Source organism: Salvelinus sp. IW2-2015, linkage group LG26 (genome assembly GCF_002910315.2).
Source record: "Salvelinus sp. IW2-2015 linkage group LG26, ASM291031v2, whole genome shotgun sequence".
Classification (NCBI taxonomy): domain Eukaryota; kingdom Metazoa; phylum Chordata; class Actinopteri; order Salmoniformes; family Salmonidae; genus Salvelinus; species Salvelinus sp. IW2-2015.
This window is the reverse complement of record NC_036866.1, coordinates 25,378,700-25,399,529: the sequence shown is the minus strand read 5'-3', so window position 1 is coordinate 25,399,529 and position 20,830 is coordinate 25,378,700. Positions and strand designations below refer to the sequence as shown.

General features: G+C 43.1%; 1 protein-coding gene across 9 annotated transcripts in view; it reads right to left on the bottom strand.

Annotated features, from left to right (window-relative positions):
- Positions 1-5,382: 5,382 nt before the first annotated feature.
- Positions 5,383-20,830, bottom strand: part of LOC111952383 (FERM domain-containing protein 5) — a 123,324-nt gene continuing 107,876 nt past the window's right edge. For 7 of the 9 annotated variants that reach the window (XM_023970991.2, XM_023970994.2, XM_023970993.2 and 4 more), the window contains 8 exons: positions 19,691-19,778; positions 19,366-19,454; positions 18,622-18,685; positions 18,308-18,399; positions 14,828-14,902; positions 13,998-14,066; positions 13,760-13,866; positions 5,383-10,390 (listed from right to left, as the gene is read on the bottom strand). In XM_023970991.2, coding sequence (XP_023826759.1) covers positions 9,807-10,390; positions 13,760-13,866; positions 13,998-14,066; positions 14,828-14,902; positions 18,308-18,399; positions 18,622-18,685; positions 19,366-19,454; positions 19,691-19,778 — 1,168 coding nt within the window. In that variant the 3' untranslated portion in view covers positions 5,383-9,806. The remainder of the gene's footprint in view (positions 10,391-13,759; positions 13,867-13,997; positions 14,067-14,827; positions 14,903-18,307; positions 18,400-18,621; positions 18,686-19,365; positions 19,455-19,690; positions 19,779-20,830) is intronic. The other 2 variants (XM_023970997.2, XM_023970992.2) reach the window with 2 other exon arrangements.

Here is a 20,830-nt window from a genome sequence, read left to right as displayed (position 1 = left end):
ACCGATTATTGGAGGACCAAAATATGCCGATACCGATTAATCGGCCGATTTGTTATATATATATATATATATATATATTTGTAGTAATGACAATTACAACAATACTCAATGAACACTTATTTTAACTTAATATAATACATCAATAAAATCAATTTAGTCTCAAATAAATAATTAAACATGTTCAATTTGGTTTAAATAATGCAAAAACAAAGTGTTGGAGAAGAAAGTAAAAGTGCAATATGTGCCATGTAAAAAATCTAATGTTTAAGTTCCTTGCTCAGAACATGAGAACATATGAAAGCTGGTGGTTCCTTTTAACATGAGTCTTCAATATTCCCAGGTAAGAAGTTTTAGGTTGTAGTTTATTATAGGACTATTTCTCTCTATACCATTTGTATTTCATATACCTTTGACTATTGGATGTTCTAATAGGTACTTTAGTATTGCCAGCCTAATCTCGGAGTTGATAGGCTTGAAGTCATAAACAGCGCAATGCTTGAAGCATTTCGAAGAGCTGCTGGCAAACGCAGGAAAGTGCTGTTTGAAGGAATGCTTACGAGCCTGCTGCTGCCTACCACCGYTCAGTCAGACTGCGCTATCAAATCAATGGAAAGTGTTTTTTTCTGTAATAGGGAATTAATGATCAATGGGTCAGAGACATGGGAGGAATTTGTCTAGGCATTGAGCCTGAAACAGGATACTTGTTATTTGGCCATTGGCCCAATTGTATTGCCAGGAATTGTAATTGGACAACCACAGACTAGGGTTGGGGGTATAAAACTACACCCTGTCACTTTGTTCTGTGGAGAGAATCACTGAGGACGGGAGAATGAACATCTATCTCTCAGCATTACATCTATGATTTGTCCTCTTTAAATAAACCTATTTCTCTCCCCCTGATTTGCTTTGGAGTCTGTGTTATTGAAGAGTAACAACTGCTAACACTGGGGAGCATTGCTGCACAGCTATTTTCAGGTTTCTCCAGAGATGTTCGATCGGGTTCAAGTCCGGGCTCTGGCTGGGCCACTCAAGGTCATTCACAGACTTGTTCCGAAGCCACTCCTGTGTTGTCTTGGCTGTGTGCATAGGGTTGTTGTCCTGTTGGAAGGTGAACCTTCGCCCCAGGCTGAGGTCCAGAGCACTCTTCATCAAGGATCTCGCAGTACTTTGCTCTGTTCATCTTTGCCTCGACCCTGACTAGTTTCCCAGTCCCTGACCATGAGAAACACCCCCACAGCATGATGCTGCCACCCCCATGCTTCACAGTAGGGATGGTGCCAGGTTTCTTCCAAATGTGACGCTTGGCATTCAGGCCAAAGAGTTCAATCTTCGTTTCATCAGAGCAGAGAATCTTGTTTCTCATGGTCTGAGAGTTTTTAGGTGCCTTTTGGCAAACTCCAAGTGGGCTGTCATGGGCCTTTTTTTACAGAGGAGTGACTTCTGTCTGGCCACTCTACCATTAAGGCCTGCTTGGTGGAGTGCTGCAGAGATGGTTGTCCTTCTGGAAGGTTCTCCCATCTCCACAGAGGAACTCTAGAGCTCTGTCAAGTGACTATCGAGTTCTTGATCACCTCCTTGACCAAGGCCCTTCTCCCCTGATTGCTCAGTTTGGCAGGGTGGCTAGCTCTAGGAAGAGTCTYGGTGGTTCCAAACTTCTTTCATTAAAGAATTATGAAGACCACTGTGTTCTTGGGGACCTTCAATGCTGTAGAAATTTGTTGGTACCCTTCCCCAGATCTGTGTTTCGACACAATCCTGTCTCGGAGCTCTAAGGACAATTCCTTTGACCTCATGGCTTGGTTTTTGCTCTGACATGCACTGTCAACTGTGGGACCATATATAGACAGGTGTGTGCCTTTCCAAATCATGTCCAATCAATTAAATGTACCACACGTGGACTCCAATCAAGTTGTAGAAACATCTCAAGGATAATCAATGGCAACAGGATGCACCTGAGCTCAATTTCGAGTCTGAATACTTATGTAAATAAGTTTTGGCATTATGGGGTATTGTGTGTAGATTGCTGAGGATTTAGTTTTTTATTTAATCAATTTTAGAATAAAGCTGTAACTTAACAATGTGAAAAAAGTCAAATGGGTCTGAATACTTTYCTGAAAGCACTGAATATGATATTATTAAAGATATTGATATATGCCTACAGATTTGTTTAGTGTCGACAATGGAGTGAGTAGGAGTGCTGCTTTCCAGTGGTGGAAAAAGTATCCAATTGTCATACTTGAGTAAAAGGTAGACCTTAATAGAAAATTACTCAAGTCAGTCACCTAGTAAAATACTATTTGTGTAAAAGTAAACAAATATTTAGTTTTAAATATACTTAAGTATCAAAAGTAAATGTAATTGCTAAAATATACTTGAGTATCAAAAGTATATAAATCATTTCAAATTCCTTATATTAAGCAAGCCAGATGGCACAATTTTATTCTTTACATTTATAGCTAGGGGCACACTCCAACACTCAGACATAGTTTTTAAATTAAGTATTTGTGTTTAGTTAGTCCACCAAATCAGAGGCAGTACGGATGACAAGGGATGTTCTCTCTCTCTCTATATATATATATATATACAGTGGGGAGAACAAGTATTTGATACACTGACGATTTTGCAGGTTTTCCTACTTACAAAGCATGTAGAGGTCTGTAATTTTTATCATAGGTACACTTCAACTGTGAGAGACGGAATCTAAAACAAAAATCCAGAAAATCACATTGTATGATTTTTAAGTAATTAATTTGCATTTTATTGCATGACATAAGTATTTGATACATCAGAAAAGCAGAACTTAATACTTGGTACAGAAACCTTTGTTTGCAATTACAGAGATCATACGTTTCCTGTAGTTCTTGACCAGGTTTGCACACACTGCAGCAGGGATTTTGGCCCACTCCTCCATACAGACCTTCTCCAGATCCTTCAGGTTTCGGGGCTGTCGCTGGGCAATACGGACTTTCAGCTCCCTCCAAAGATTGTCTATTGGGTTCAGGTCTGGAGACTGGCTAGGCCACTCCAGGACCTTGAGATGCTTCTTACGGAGCCACTCCTTAGTTGCCCTGGCTGTGTGTTTCGGGTCGTTGTCATGCTGGAAGACCCAGCCACGACCCCTCTTCAATGCTCTTACTGAGGGAAGGAGGTTGTTAGCCAAGATCTCGCGATACATGGCCCCATCCCTCCTTCTCTCAATACGGTGCAGTCGTCCTGTCCCCTTTGCAGAAAAGCATCCCCAAAGAATGATGTTTCCACCTCCATGCTTCACGGTTGGGATGGTGTTCTTGGGGTTGTACTCATCCTTCTTCTTCCTCCAAACACGGCGAGTGGAGTTTAGACCAAAAAGCTCTATTTTTGTCTCATCAGACCACATGACCTTCWCCCATTCCTCCTCTGGATCATCCAGATGGTCATTGGCAAACTTCAGACGGGCCTGGACATGCGCTGGCTTGAGCAGGGGGACCTTGCGTGCGCTGCAGGATTTTAATCCATGACGGCGTAGTGTATTACTAATGGTTTTCTTTGAGACTGTGGTCCCAGCTCTCTTCAGATCATTGGCCAGGTCCTGCCGTGTAGTTCTGGGCTGATCCCTCACCTTCCTCATGATCATTGATGCCCCACGAGGTGAGATCTTGCATGGAGCCCCAGACCGAGGGTGATTGACCGTCATCTTGAACTTCTTCCATTTTCTAATAATTGCGCCAACAGTTGTTGCCTTCTCACCAAGCTGCTTGCCTATTGTCCTGTAGCCCATCCCAGCCTTGTGCAGGTCTACAATTTTAACTCTGATGTCCTTACACAGCTCTCTGGTCTTGGCCATTGTGGAGAGGTTGGAGTCTGTTTGATTGAGTGTGTGGACAGGTGTCTTTTATACATGTAACGAGTTCAAACAGGTGCAGTTAATACAGGTAATGAGTGGAGAACAGGGGGGCTTCTTAAAGAAAAACTAACAGGTCTGTGAGAGCCGGAATTCTTACTGGTTGGTAGGTGATCAAATACTTATGTCATGCAATAAAATGCAAATTAATTACTTAAAAATCATACAATGTGATTTTCTGGATTTTTGTTTTAGATTCCGTCTCTCACAGTTGAAGTGTACCTATGATAAAAATGACAGACCTCTACATGCTTTGTAAGTAGGAAAACCTGCAAAATCGGCATTGTTTCAAATACTTGTTCTCCCCACTGTATATAAAATCCTGCTGAATTAACCAAAATTAAATACAAAGATGTTGGTCAGTCATATTTGTGCCCTGCTGTTTGACCTGTAGAGTGGTTGGTTTCTGTTAACGCTGTCTGAACCTCTTTGCAGCTGAGGAGCAGTCGGCTGACACCACTGAAAGCTCTACTATGGCATGGATAGACATGACGCGAGGCCGCAGAGACCAAGAGAAAGACACTGGGTCATCCAGTTATTTCAACAATAACAGCAGAGAAGGCCCCTGCATTCTGGAAATTCAAAAAGTTGAAAGGGTTCGTGTTATGTCTCAAAAGTGCTTCTACACCTGCATTGCTTGCTGTTTGAGGTTTTAGGCTGGGTTTCTGTACAGCACTTTGAGATATCAGCTGATGTAAGAAGGGCTTTATAAATACATTTGATTTGAAAAGTCTTATTAGGTTATGGGGCAGGGTCTAACTCCAGAGGTGAATCTAAAGGCCGGGGCTCAGCAGGAAGGGTCTTAGCAGGACGAGGCTCAAGGCCAGCAGCAGCAGCCCCCCCAGTGGGATGGAGCCCCAGCTTCATGGCCCTCCCCACACCACAGACCAACAGCTGGTCATTCCTCAAACCAGCCTTTTCTGCACTGTAGGTGTATACCTGGAGTCCAACAGAGGGACTCCGTGGAATAGCAAAACAATCGTAGTCATAGGCAACAGTACATAATTTGAGACTGACTCATTTTGTTTACAATTTACTGTAAATKATTTACTTGTTACATTTTAACTGTTTTTGCACAATGTGTATTTTTCTACAGCGTTATCTTTGTCTTCCAGTCTGTATATTTATCATTGTTTTTTTCTTTAACAATATTTCTTAGTTTTATCCTTTCAGCTGTGAAGGTTTCCACTTTTAATAAAGGCTCCTGAAAATATGATTCCTAAATGTGATATTGCTCACCTGCTTTCACCTGAACAAAGCTCATTTGAGAGATTGTGTTGATTTTTTGTTGTCTTGAACACCTACTTCGAATACTGTACTTACTGCCATTTACCCACAAAACATGCAATATGAAGAGGTTTCCTTTAGAYGTCAGTATAGTATGAACTTTCAGAAAATCTATCGGAGACATACTGTTTTCATGGAAAGATTATACAACATTTGACATTTTAATTGCATTGATGGGAATGTGCAGTGAAGAGCCATAAACCACAAGAATCCACTTTACATTTTTATCCAATGTTTATTTCAAGTTTGAGTAGTTTAATGGCACCAGTTACAAGGGACTATCAGAGAGAAACAATATGTTATACTGTGTTGTACAGAAGGTTTCCTACAGTACAAACATGGGTTCGGAATGGATGAGACTGAACAAGGACTGGATTTGGCACATACATTTGTATATATTTGTATATTCATATATTACGTAAATAAACAGCAACCTTCAGTCCTGACATGGAAAGATGCAGAATACATAAGACATGCCGACAGACACTGGTATGCATATACACTTATTTACATGTATATGCATGGCTGTGTGAGCGTCTGTTTGCTTGGGAGCTGGTGAGGGGGTAGAAGCATATTACAAGGTGACAATAGTATGAGTGATTTTATTAACTCCCTCAGCTGCTCTGTTTGCCCTCTACTTGTTAAGTAGTATTACTGTGAGAGTAAAGGGGACCTTCAGGAAAAGACCGCTCAATGCCATTTACCTTGTATGCAGTCAAACTAGCATATTCTTTTTCAAGCTGTCCTTTTTGCTTGGCTACTGTTTACTCTTCATGTCACTGGCAAACAGCCATCATATGTAGAATATCTTGCACCTCCTTTTATCAGAATAATAGCCAGTCAATGTTATGTATTAGCCTGTGGTTTCCAGTTCAGACTTTGTGTATGGCCAGTGTATTGACTTTTGAAATTAATGTCATTTGAAATTAATGTAGTTTGTCCTATAGAACTTAACATGCAGTATGCATGTAAACCATAGCAGATGTCCAAAGATAACATCAGAACAATTCCATACTGTTTAACACACTACCAGCAAGAGTCTGAAACACCTACCAGACAAACAAGTACTACAGCCAGTTCTCAATAGAGATCAGTCAAATAAAATAATTTAAACATGACATCACCAGACCAAAGGTACTGTATAGTTTCAAGGTTTTTCAAAGGCAACATACCTGTACAGACAGATACAGGTGGAGACAACTACAGAACTTTCCCCCAGACACACAGATGACTCACGCTGCCATAAGTGCTGACCATAAACATGACATGGGATCAGTAACCACCACCCTATATTAACACAACATCTACAGCATGAGAAGTCAAAGCTACACAGCAAGCAGTGTTTTCCCTTTGAGTCTGTGAAATGAAAGGTTCGTCCATACTTTATGAGGAGGATGCACTGAATATATGTCTATGTCCATTCACTCATTTGCCCCTTTTGTAAAATGCAGAGCTGTTAGGTACTAAAGATTCCAGGCACAGGGAAAAACGCTTCGGTCACATTGAAGTACTGTTGAACAAAACTCTGAAGGCTAACATCCCAACAAGAGCACTAACAATGAAAGAAACACTATAAAATGTGGTAAATACTAAGAATAATGATAACTGCATTTGTCTTCACATTATTACTGTTTTTATAAAAAAGGAAAAGGAGCATACCATGAGCTCTTGTTGGTTTTGTAGATACAGCGACAGTAGACAGATTTTTGACACTGCAAAAACCAACAGCACAATGTCCAGTGTAAGACTCCTGTTTACATTTCTATGTCCATTTGCTCTTACAGTTTGACTGATTATTGCTCATTGAATGATGCTGCCTTAATTGGTGCATGCTTGGAAAGACATTTGAAGCTACATAATGCTAATGCATACGAACGTAGACCATCAATTGACATTTCCCTTTTTGCTCTTCCAGTTCCCTGACATTTAAGAAGTAACACTAACATACTCTGCCTACTGTCCTGTTGACCTTTACAGTATTTAGCTTTAGGCAAGTAATAAATAGGAAATATGAATGCATAAAACAATGAAACAGTACCGTTATCTTGCATATCGGATCTACACTCCCCGTCCAGGTACAGACAAATTCAACCTTTCAAGTCATCCTCCATCCTTGTATCTGTTGTTCATTGGAAGTGCATGCATGGTATACGAGCATAGAGAGCATGCATATTTGACTCAGGGATTTCTGCCTTTATACGGTATATAACGGTTGCTGCACCAGATTTGCTACTAAGGGCTGCTTTTACCACCCCTGTGCCATAAACATGGATATTTATCACCACAGATGTCTGGGATCCACCCGGTTGATTGAGGGTTAAGAACTGAAATGGCTATGAATACAGTAGACACCCAGCCATAGCACTACAGTATGTTGTAGTGTCTTCATTGCTGGGCCTACCTCAACTAGCAGGGTGCTGTTGGGAGACAGACTACACTTAGGGCCAGGGGCTACAGTGCTCTGGTTACATGGGCCCAGGCTGGGTTCCCCAGGGCAGAGCAGGCAACAGCACCGCTGGGGGATCAGAGGATGGATCAGCTGTATGGAGGTCATGGTGTTAAATAACAGGCCAAAACAGGCATGGCTGTACTGCCAATTGAATCACAAGCACCAAGTGCTCACATATGCATTCCCCTTTGACTATACTTGTACCGGCCACTTTCATGTGAGGCTGGTCACTCACCAGTTCCTCATTGCTTACCTCTTCTGACGTCCCTTGTACCTCTTTCTCACTCAATCTCTTTCTTTCCAATCTCTCTTACTTATCACTCTCTTTTATTCTCCCTTTTCAAAAATAAGACCATATTTTTCTGTCAACACTTCACATTATCATCTTGAAGTTTGTTACATTCCTACATACAAACACACAAACACACTCACACCTGCACCAGGTACAGTAGAGGAGGTAGACAAAAACACAAAAACAGATTTTACCCAGAATCCAGCAGCCATGACAGCAGAATTATTGCTCATTTGAGCTATGAGGCAGAAGAGTCTGTACAGTCACCACTCAAACTTTGGAAAACTATTGACTATCTGCATTTGTTGTGATGTTTACAGGCATGTCTTTGGACTGACTATGCTTTTTCTGTTGGTATTGTAGTCCAGCCTACTTTCTAAAATATGTATTGTTCCTCCACCATCTGTTGTGCCTYCCTGGCCCATAGTGGGCATTGGAAATAGTTGTATTGACTTCTAAAAAGCGTGCATACAGTGACTGATGCTTCATTGCTGGTGGAGTGAGAGAGGTGTGATCTGTGGAGAGTCAGTGGATCTGGATAAAATACCTGTTTCTGAGTTAAACCCCCCTTCCAATATGTCCATAAATGCTAGACCTCACTTGAAACACAGCGCTAAAAAATGTATAATTTAATCTTCATTAACAAAATAACATTTCAGTTCTGTTAAAATATACATGGAAAAACTGTCAATATATTAGGAAACAAACTACTTTGTACAAAAAGTACATCATTGTAATTCTTATGCTAACAATTAATTGTAGTGTGATATACACAAACTTAAGAGCAAGGTTGATATGTAACTRAAATAAACCATAAATTCTTTATACAAAGAAATCCTTAAATTTCATCAGATCTTAACATAATAAAGACATGTAGACACAACTAAATTAAGAAATATGACAAAACAAATGCACTCATTCAAAAGTACTGAAGTATTTAACAATAAGAGTATTGCACATCTACCTAGACTGGTCCTATTGGTGCTAGTGAGTGTTTCCATGAGGTTGATCAACAACACTTCTAACAGCTACTGACACAATGGGGTCACAAAACACCATGGTTACTGGTTTATCCTGTATCCTTTATAAAACTTCACAGTTTCTACTTTAAACACATACAGTAGTTGCATTTCCACTAAATTATAACTTTAAAACAATCCGCCAAATTCAAAACGGTCTTCATGTCATCTACTTTTTTCTTCATAAAAGGCATTTGGTAATCATCCTGACTTACTCAATTTCAATCACTTGCACTTTGACAGACAGACACAATGCACATTGCTCTAATTTCCCTCACATAAGGTGTTCTGATTGATGGCCATCCAATGAAAACCATTAAAGATGTATTGATTGGGATGGATGTTTTCAAAAATGTATCTAGCTCACTTCGTTCTGAACCATTTCAATGACTTGGTGGCTTTCCTGATATCCTTGCAACATATTCCTCCCATATGCAAATGTTTTATGTTCCAAACAATAAATAGTAAATGAAGGCAACTTTCATTCGTTGCAACAAAATGTCTACTTCCTAAAAAGTAACGTTCTAAAATACTTCAGTTCTTTGATTTCAGTTTAATATTTTTTTGTTTATATTTTTTGAAAAAATAAAATACCTGAAATGACCTGAAATTAAAAAAATGCAAAAATGTCTTCTGGCTTTGTAAAAAAGAAACTAACGTAAAGGGAAAAAAAGGGGGAGTAACTCAAAATGGAGGGAGAGAGAGAGAAACTCCTGGCACAGTGATTCCAGGAGTGGTCCGAGGTGTATGTCAGCGGGAGTATCATGAGAGAAGCTGGGTTCATGGTTGGGACGGGGCTGCCCTCCATCTCTCCGGAGCCTTAATCGTCTTCTCAAACCCCCGAATGGGCTTACGCACTCTATGGCCTCACTCTCTCTCTCATTTGTTAATGAGCAAACTGCCCGCCCAGCGGAGCTTGCAGGCAAACCACCGCCTGAGGGGACAAAAGTATTCGTAATGGAACTGCTCAAATTCGGGGGTCTGGCGGATATCACGTAAAAATGCAACGTCAAGGTCGGATTCGGTGAGGACGATGAGGAGGAGGAGCAAGACAAAGAGGAGTCCAATGGTCACAAGGAGCAAACGGAGGACACTTAAAACAAACTTATTCACCTGTTCCACTTCGCTGAGCGACGAGGCACCCCCTGCACCCTCTACCGCCGCTCTACTGTCTGTCAAGTCGCCTGCTTCCCCCACAGAGGGGGTGCCCGCCTCTGACTCCTTCTCCTCCTCGATGCTGCAGGGGGCTCCATTGACCTGGCGTGCCACGGCCAACTCCAGGCTGTGCTCTGCCACGGGGGTGGGCAGCACACTGTCAGAGGGGCTGTAGGCCTCGTCAGAGATCACCGCAGAGCCCTCGCTGGCGTTCGTGGCCAGGCTGCGGGAGCGCGGCATGAAGGAGTCCCCATGGGACACAGAGCGCACAGGCGTAGAGTGGGCACTGTCACGCAACGACTCCAGACCTGTCAGGGCAGGGGGGCGGGGCGAGGAGGGTGAGGGAAGAGAGAAACAGAAACACTCAGGAGGAATAAAAACATACCAGTAGAGTTGGCTACAGACTCCAGCTGTCCACACACTATGCATACACTATCCACACACTATGCATACACTATCCACACACTATGCATACACTATCCACACACTATGCATACACTATCCACACCAACTATTGCATTACACTATCCACACACTATGCATACACTATCCACACACTATGCATACACTATCCACACACTATGCATACACTATCCACACACTATGCATACACTGGTACAGCAGGTATAGAGGAGTTCATAAACGGGGTGTAAAGAGGTCTGTTACAGGCATGAGACACTCAGGCTCCAGTCATACGAGTCTGAGAAGGGAAACCTGATCATAGATCCCCAGAGTGAGAGGGGGTTTCCAGTACACACAATACTGCAGTGCTAATGTCTAATAAGAGATAGCTTCAATCCTGTGAGAGCATATCAGTGTGTTTATACAGTAACATAATGCAATCTGTTTGCTTTAATGGTGGATCATATGAACATGGTCTGGACTGGATCATTGATCTAGATGAAGGTCTGATGAGTGGGCAATGTCCAGTGACATATAGATAGATCAACAAACACATGCTCCATTCTATTTAGCAGCTCGTTCATTAGTCCCACRGCACTCTGAGCCCTCCCAGGTCTAAACCTTGAAGGTCACAGTGGGTGTGCGTTTTATCTTTCAGTCACAAGCTAATATAGGCCTATGTACTGTATATGGACTCTTGATAGGCCTTCAAGTCAAAGTACAGGACGATAATAACACACACTAAGTATTGCTCATTTCAACCTACTAACAGGGAGTTAAAATGACCACAACATGTGAAGTAAACAGAACTATGCAATAACGGGGAGAATATCATAATCCACAAGATAGTAATACATATAAATATTTCAAGTAATGTCCCATGTCAATTGAATTCCCTTTGCTCTCATTTTCAACTGTCATGATTTCCTAAATAACTTCTGACACAGTATTGGTCTCTGGGGTAGCCTAGCGGGAGCTTTTGGATGCATTAAAGGTTGCTAGCTCATTGGTGATCACATGCTTACCCTGTAAAAAGCAAAAGCAACATTTTTGAATATACCTAAAGGACATGCAAACAAAAGTATCTAGATATTCTCTTTATAAGAGCTGAAGGACAGACGTCACTGCGGGTGAGAAAGGGTTGAGTTTGCACTGACTGTTCCATTCCTCAGACAGCCACCGCAATATTACACCTTCATAGAGGCAGAGGGATTAACATATCTCCTGAAGATGAGGCGTATGTCAATGCTCATACGTGTGCTTTTCATCCATAGGCCAAAAAAATCCAAGGAATTACAAAATCGAGATTAAGCCAGCTCTGTTAAACCATGCTGACTGCTGAGATTCTGTCAAAGCAAAAGCAGGGTGCCTCTGAAGTGGGTGGCAGTGAGAGGCCATCTTTACTCATTGGTAATCTCCTTCAGTACATCATAGGATATGCTTGGTTGCAGGGCAGATTGCCAAATGCAACCTACAAACAATTGACTGCACAATATATTTTGCAAAGGACATCAAAATCCTTGAAAGGCCAAGATATAATTCAAAATATATATAATTCAAAATCAAATCATAACTTCACAAATCAACAACAAACCAGGATCAGCTCATTAGTTTGTACCTCAACCACCACAACCAGAATAATGAGACCCATAAACTCAARACTTCGTCTAAACCAACAAAAGGATAAATGAACCAACATCTCAAAGAAAAATAGACCAAAAGACACTTCATTCACAAAGGACCACCAAGGACCATATGATTTAGAGGATCAGACATCAACAGCATCAAATGCATGGTGCCATTTCCATTCGGTCAACATTGATGTGGTGGGAGTGATTTAACACAGAGAGAGCTGGTAACTGTGTAACACACACTCCAGGATGGTACTGATGAGGTTACCTGTCGGGGTGCTGGACTGGGGACGGCTGTCGGGCTGGCCGTCAGGCAGAGGGGTGCCAGGCAGGATGGGGGGAGGCAGAGGGGAGAGGCTGTCAGGCTCCTGCCCAGTCAGGGCAGGGTAGAGGGGCAGAACGCCCAGGGCCTTTCCCAGCATCCGGGGTCCCAGGCTCAGCACGCGCACCTTCACATCTCGGTAGCAGTGGTTGATCATCCGCAGGTGGACGTTCACCCGGGTGGTGATGCGGATCAGACACTTTACCATGATGGCGTCTTCTAGAGCTCAAAGCATGTGTGTCTTTGTACAGTCCTGGTGGTCCCTGTCCCAGAGCCCTGGTGGTCTCACTATGTGTGTTAGACTGATGGCTGCTGTCTTAGCTGGCAGTATGAGGGCTAGCGAGAGCCACTGTCCTGCTCTAGCAGTGTTCAGACGGCCAGCGCTGGCCCTGTTCAGGCCCCACCCAGGGCAGTGACATACATGGAGAGAAAGGCCCTGGCTATTTTCAGCAGGGGTATTAATACTACTGTAAGACAGCCAGTCAGCACAGGCAGGGGGTGATGGGTGATGGGTGATGGGTGAGAACTTCTCATAGCTCTCTGAGACATGCAGCACCAGACCCTCTCACTCATTGCAAGCAGCCTAGAGCCAGACCTGCATATAGCCAGGTGTACATACTGGGAGGCAGGCAGGGACTCAACTGTGACAAGGACAGGTACCAGTGACCTTCAGTCATGCAGCTCCTGTTCACCCAAGCCCATGCTGCAGTGTCAGCCTGCAAGGTTAGCCTCAGGGACAAAGGCAGGTCAGATCACTGTGTGTGAGGAGGAGCAGGCCCACCTGCAGGCTCAGAGCCCAGGCCCCAGGGCAGGTGGACTGACTGATGGCTGCACCAACTGCCTTTGTACTGGCACTGTACCCCTCACTCTCACACACACGCCCAGCGCTGAGAGCTGGCACTGAAATAGAGCAGCCTGAGTGACACACACACATGCGACTTAGAACCTGCAACACTCCCACAAGCCGGGACATGGTCAAGCTCAGGTTACAGTGTGTGTATATGCGTGTGTGTTCTGGGGAGGGGGATAACAGGCTCCCAAATAGGAGCAAGAACCTGATCCATTTAAAACTCGTTGGATTTAACAACCTCCCCTCTTTTATTGCTCCATTGAATTATCCACAGATGACTTTTAAAACCACAGATCCAAACTAATGCGTTGCGACACATTCCCACAACTCTCCAGTCTACCGTACATGTTCATATAGCTACAGAAAACTGACAGAGCTGTGTCCCTACTGTCCACAATCCTGAGGGGATTGTTATTGAGTGCCAGGTTTGACTGAGGGGACTAGTGTGTCAAGTGTCAGGTCAAACTCTTACCCTCCATGATGGATATGTGGACAGCTCTCCGGCGGGTGCGTGGAACACTGGTGAGGCGCGGGCCATGAGTTATGGACGGACAGCTTCTACTGGGAACCAGGCCAGCCCTGTGGAGACACACAACATGCACATGTCCACACATACACAAACACACATACGTAGGCACACATATCCCATATTTGTAATCTGAAATGATACACTGCCCCCATTGACATCTAGTGGATAGCATTGATATTACCTGTGTATTTCTGGAGGCTCTCGTTTGATTTTTGCACTCTGCTCCATCACTTCTTTCGCTACTCGTCCACTACAATAGAGCACAATAATTGAGCTCAGACTTACACACACACACACACACACACACACACACACACACACACACACACACACACACACACACACACACACACACACACACACACACACACACACACACACACACACACACACACACACACACACACACACACACACACACACACACACACACACACACACACACACACACACACACACACACACGACCCCAGACTCCCTGGTGCCACACAGTACACTGACAGCAGTTCAGTGAGAAGCATCAGTACAGTACATGGGAACTGAGATTAGATTAACCTGGTGAACCCACTCTCTAACCCAATCACTGTCTTAAGACAATACTGCAATATCAAACAAATAACCAAAGGTTGAAACACAAACTCAACCTTTCATCATAACACACTGGACTCACCTGTAATCATTTGAAACCATTTGAAACCATTGAACATTTAGATTTCTAGTTCATATTGTGGTGAAACACAATAACTATAAAACAGGTGAAACACAATAACTMTAAAACCTTTAAAAGGTTTCACATGCCCAGTTATTTTTCCCGCCCCTTGCCCTTTGGTGTTCACAGATATGAAAAGAATGAAATGGAACCTGCAACTAAAACACTGTCCCGTCTGTGTCCTCTAGCCTACTGTGTGAGGTGTCAGGCACAGGTAAAGGTCCCCTCCTAAGCGACAAGCTCTACAGCACAGCTGTGGGCTCTCTGCTGTGCCCTCTATTCACTGTCACAATTGGCTATACCTGTAGCGGAAACGACTCCCCTTGAAGAACAGGTTGCTGCTGGACACTGTCCGCACCTGACTCGACTTCTCCAGCCTGATGAAGGGGGAAAAGAAGGGAAGAGGAAAGAAAGAAAAAGGAAAGAAAGAAAAGAGGGGTGAAGTTTTGGAGCTGTTAATACTTTTTACTCTTTACATTGTAAGGAGTCTGTGGACTGATCCTATTCTCTCTCCTACAGCATCACAGCATATTCTCACTTTGCTGTTCTCACTTTTAGTACATACAATGGGCTTCTTTATTTCCAGCCTTCTTATATTCTATCTGGTTCTCTAAGCCCAGGTTGGACTGGAAACCACGCCATGGTCAGGGTGACTGTCATGTATTATGGCCTAGTGCCTAGTCCTCCTGGGAGATGTGTGCATGCAATATTTAATTTWATTTCTTTATTTTTTATTTCACCTTTATTTAACCAGGTAGGCTAGTTGAGAACAAGTTCTCATTTGCAACTGCGACCTGGCCAAGATAAAGCATAGCAATTTGACACATACAACCACACAGAGTTACACATGGAATAAACAAAACATACAGTCAATAATACAGTAGAAAAATAAGTCTATATACAATGTGAGCAAATGAGGTGAGATAAGGGAGGTAAAGGCAAAAAATGCCATGGTGGCGAGGTAAATACAATATAGCAAGTAAAACACTGGAATGGTAGATTTGCAGTGGAAGAATGTGCAAAGTAGAAATATAAATAATGGGGTGCAAAGGAGCTAAATAAATAAATAAATACCGTAGGGGAAGAGGTAGTTGTTTGGGCTAAATTATAGATGGGCTATGTACAGGTGCAGTAATCTGTGAGCTGCTCTGACAGCTGGTGCTTAAGGCTAGTGAGGGAGATAAGTGTTTCCAGCTTCAGAGATTTTTGCAGTTCGTTCCAGTCATTGGCAGCAGAGAACTGGAAGGAAAGACGGCCAAAGGAGGAATTGGCTTTGGGGGTGACTAGAGAGATATACCTGCTGAAGCCCGTGCTACGAGTGGGTGCTGCTATGGTGACCAGTGAGCTGAGATAAGGCGGGGCTTTACCTAGCAGAGACTTGTAGATAACCTGTAGCCAGTGGGTTTGGCGACGAGTATGAAGCGAGGGCCAACCAACGAGAGCGTACAGGTCGCAATGGTGGGTAGTGTATGGGGCTTTGGTGACAAAACGGATGGCACTGTGATAGACTGCATCCAGTTTGTTGAGTAGAGTGTTGGAGACTATTTTATAGATGACATCACCAAAGTCGAAGATCGGTAGGATGGTCAGTTTTACGAGGGTATGTTTGGCAGCATGAGTGAAGGATGCTTTGTTGCGATATAGGAAGCCGATTCTAGATTTAATTTTGGATTGGAGATGTTTAATATGAGTCTGGAAGGAGAGTTTAGAGTCTAAYCAGACACCTAGGTATTTGTAGTTGTCCACATATTCAGAGCCATCCAGAGTAGTGATGCTGAACGGGCGAGCAGGTGCGGGCAGTGATAGATTGAAGAGCATGCATTTAGTTTTACTTACGTTTAAGAGCAGTTGGAGGCCACGGAAGGAGAGTTGTATGGCATTGAAGCTCGTCTGGAGGTTAGTTAACACAGTGTCCAAAAAGGGGCCAGAAGTATACAGAATGGTGTCGTCTGCGTAGAGGTGTGTCAGAGAATCACCAGCAGCAAGAGCRACATCATTGATGTATACAGAGAAGAGAGTCGGCCCGAGGATTGAACCCTGTGGCACCCCCATAGAGACTGCAAGAGGTCCGGACAACAGGCCCTCCGATTTGACACACTGAACTCTATCAGAGAAGAAGTTGGTAAACCAGGCGAGGCAATCATTTGAGAAACCAAGGCTGTCGAGTCTACCAATAAGTATGTGGTGATTGACAGAGTCAAAAGCCTTGACCAGGTCGATGAATACGACTGCGCAGTAATGTTTCTTATCGATGGCGGTTATGATGACGTTTAGGACCTTGAGCGTGGCTGAGGTGCACCCATGACCAGCTCTGAAACCAGATTGCATAGCGGAGAAGGTACGGTGGGATTCAAAATGGTCGGTGATCTGTTTGTTAACTTGGCTTTCGAAGACCTTAGAAAGGCAGGGTAGGATAGAATGTATGTCTGTAACAGTTTGGGTCTAGAGTGTCTCCCCCTTTGAGAAGGGGGGATGACCGCGGCAGCTTTCCAATCTTTGGGAATCTCAGACGATACGAAAGAGAGGTTGAACAGGCTAGTAATAGGGGTTGCAACAATTTCGGCAGATAATTTTAGTAAGAGAGGGTCCAGATTGTCTAGCCCGGCTGATTTGTAGGGGTCCAGATTTTGCAGCTCTTTCAGAACATCAGCTATCTGGATTTGGGTGAAGGAGAAATGGTGGGGGCTTTGGCGGTTGCTGTGGAGGGTGCCGGGCAGTTGACCGGGGTAGGGGTAGCCAGGTGGAAAGCATGGCAGCCGTAGAGAAATGCTTATTGAAATTCTCAATATAGTGGATTTATCGGTGGTGACAGTGTTTCCTAGCCTCAGAGCAGTGGGCAGCTGGGAGGAGGTGCTCTTATTCTCGATGGATTTACAGTGTCCCAGAACTTTTTTGAGTTAGTACTACAGGATGCAAATTTCTGTTTGAAAAAGCTAGCCTTAGCTTTCCTAACTGCCTGTGTGTAATAATATACTGTATGTAAGACATAATAGCATATTTATACTGTATGTAAGACATAATAGCATATTTATTCTATATCTAAGACATATTAGCATATTTATACTATATGTAAGACATAGCTTAGTTATAACTATGGGAAAATTACATAAAAGATCATGGTGCCCTGAATTATAAATGTGTGGTGTGTGCCTGATGTGCATGTGTCTGTTTCTGTGGGATGTAGCCCTCATAGACAGATGGCTTTCATTACAGCAGTATGAAACTCTGTGCCAATGAGCCAGGCGTCCCTGAAAATCCACCAGTCCCCACTGAGATCTACAGCCCTATAGCCGGAAATCTCATCATACTAATTCCATTTCGCTGTGTGCTGTGAGCTGCCCTACGTTTGCCCTTTCCTCCCCCCTTTGCCTCTTCTCCCTCCCCCTTCCTCTGTGTCCTTATATCACCTGAGCACTCTCTCAGCCCACACGCTCCTTAGCATCATTCCCTGTCACCCTCATCCATTACAACACTCTCTCCAGTTATTGTGTTGATGTGCTGCAGGGGGTGGTGATATTTTAACTCCTCCCAGAGGTGGTGGGTAGAGGACATACAATCAGTCATGGCTGAGACGGAAGGAGTACTCATTTCTCTGGAGGAGCAGTGGGGTGTTCACCGCCTCACTCCAGTGCACACTCACAATAGGTCACCGTTGCCACGCGTCTCATCCCCTCTCTGAGAAGGACACTTCAGGGTGAGAAGAGAGCCCCCCTTTGGACCACTCTCACAGATACACTGGAGTACAGTGTGTAGCTACAGACTAGAGGAAGAACAACACTTACTTGTAGAAGGCTTGGTTCTCCACTCCACATTTCCACAGGTGCTTGCAGGCCTCTGGTGTTGGTGCAAAGTATGTCAAGATGATCTTTTTGTCCTGCACATTAGAAATAAATGTGCAGGAAAATAAAACAAACTGACAGTTTATCTCAGAGTTTCAAGAGTCGGAAGAGTCATTAGTGTAACTACCGCTGTTGATTGAACACACTGGTCTGTGGTATGACTAGATCATGGAGTATAATGGGCATAGAACAGTCACAGTATGTTACTGCTCTCTCTGCTTGACCCCCCAACACACAACAATAATTAATGCTCTCACCTCCTTCTGATTTGCATAAATATGGAATATCTTTCCCTCGAACTTCAGTTTAGTCACCTCATTCCTGCCCACAAGGAAAGGGGATAGTTACACACACATCCGGCTGCACTGAGGCTCTTTAAAAAGTCCTCACAACCACTAACAGATCACACAAAAAGCTCCATGTTTGTCTGACAGAACACATATCTGATAATATCCCAGGCAAACTGGGGACATGGGATGGGTAAAACCAACAAAGCAGCCATAAATATTGTAACATGTTGTAACATTCACATTGTCTACTTGGCCAGAATTAGTAAGTATTACAGACATACGGTACTGAATTAGGTGGTGGGATTTCTATATCTAACCCATATTGAACTATTACAGTACCCAAAATAGTGTGTTACTGGCTTAAAGAGAGGAGCTGTATGGAATAGAATTCAGCATTGATCCATATGTCTTTGAAGATTCTTATAGCCACTGCTGCATGCATGAACATTTCTGCGTTGTGGTTGAAAACATGTTTTTCTTTTAAGCATCCAATCTGTAAAGAAGTTGATTTTGAACAGACAGGCTGTGGAATCATATGCCCAGAATGGTAGCGACTAGCTAAGATAATGAGACTCCTTCCTGTAAGTCCTGTATGCATTCTGGCCCTCTGGTCAGGAGGAGAGAGACAGATGGACACACTCTGTTGATTGTGACAGTATAACAAGATAGGGTATTTTGGTTTAGGGTTAGAGGAGAAATCATTCTACTCACCACTTGAGGAAATGAACCCTCTTATTTCCCTGAAGCACGACAAATCCAAACGGGGTGAAGGCAAGAAAGGCTGGATTTCCAGATACATCCTGTCAGAAACAGAATAAAGTGTTTTACATAATGGCACCATACATACATACTCGATATACCTGTATCAAATACACACACGCACTGAACATACTACATAACTGTATATGCTGCTATTTGTTTTAGAAAGTTGTTATCCGTTCTACCAAGAGAGACCTCAAAGCTCAAGTAGAGGGAAAAAAGGGTCTTTAAATGAAAATGTCTTAAACTGAAGCAGCAGTGTGTGAGAATTGGCCACCTTGCATGGATGAGGATCCACACCATATGTCTCCAGCATCTGGGCTTTCTGGAGGAAGTTCAGCTCTGATGTTTCAGGTGTCTGGCCACTGAGAGAGAGCACCAACAAATATGGCATCAATGTCTGATTAAGATACTTAACATCAATAGAGCCAGGTCTATGAAAAGAACAAGTAAAGGTAAAGTGCCTGAATAATATTAACAGTGACAAAACTCTTCCCCTTACACAGAGGATTGATCACCAGACGGAGCTAGCAGATGCTGAATAGACCACAGAGATCTGGATACATGGCCAGACATGCAGATAGTGTGTCAACCATCCTAGATGCCTTTACAAATGTAATGCCTTTACAAATGCCTTTACAAATTTAACATTTAATCAAGCACCAACCATTCAACATCCAATAGCAATGGAGTAACGTGAGTATCAGCCTGACCTCCAGCACAATCAATGGAAAAAACACATCAAGATATGCCCTTCGGCTTGAACTACTGATACACTCAAAAAATCTAAATAGGCACCTGCCTCAGCATTCCAAGGATATTTTCCACAGCCAGGCATGTTGGACAGGTGTTTTGTTGGTGGTGAGACGTGAACAATCCACTAGAGTGCAGCAGAGAATCTTATCTATAATTATCTTACAGCTCCTATATCTATGAACCTCAGACTACACTCATTTGGGTGCAGTCACATCCTCCATGCTTTCCACAGTATAAAGTGTGTTCCATGGCCATGACCAGTTCACGGGATTCCAAAAGGGTTCTTCGGCTGTCCCCATAGGATAACCCTTTTTGGTTCCAGGTAGAACCCGTTTGGGTTCCATGTAGAACACTCTGTGGAAAGGGTTCTACATGGAACCCAAAATAGTTTTACCTGGAAACAAAAAGGTTCTAYTTACAACCAAAAAGGGTTCTTCAAAGGGTTCGCCTATGGGGACAGTCAAAGAAACCTTTTTAGGTTCTAGATACTGAAGCACCTTTTTTCAGTGTAGACAAAGCACTCAGTAATGGCAACAAACATTAAAGAACCTTCAAATAACCTCTGAGCTAAAGTGAAAATGTCTGATCCATGTTTCAATGTATTTTCATTTCTATAGAGCACATTATCTCATACTAATTATGGTTTAAACAAAGGAGAAGT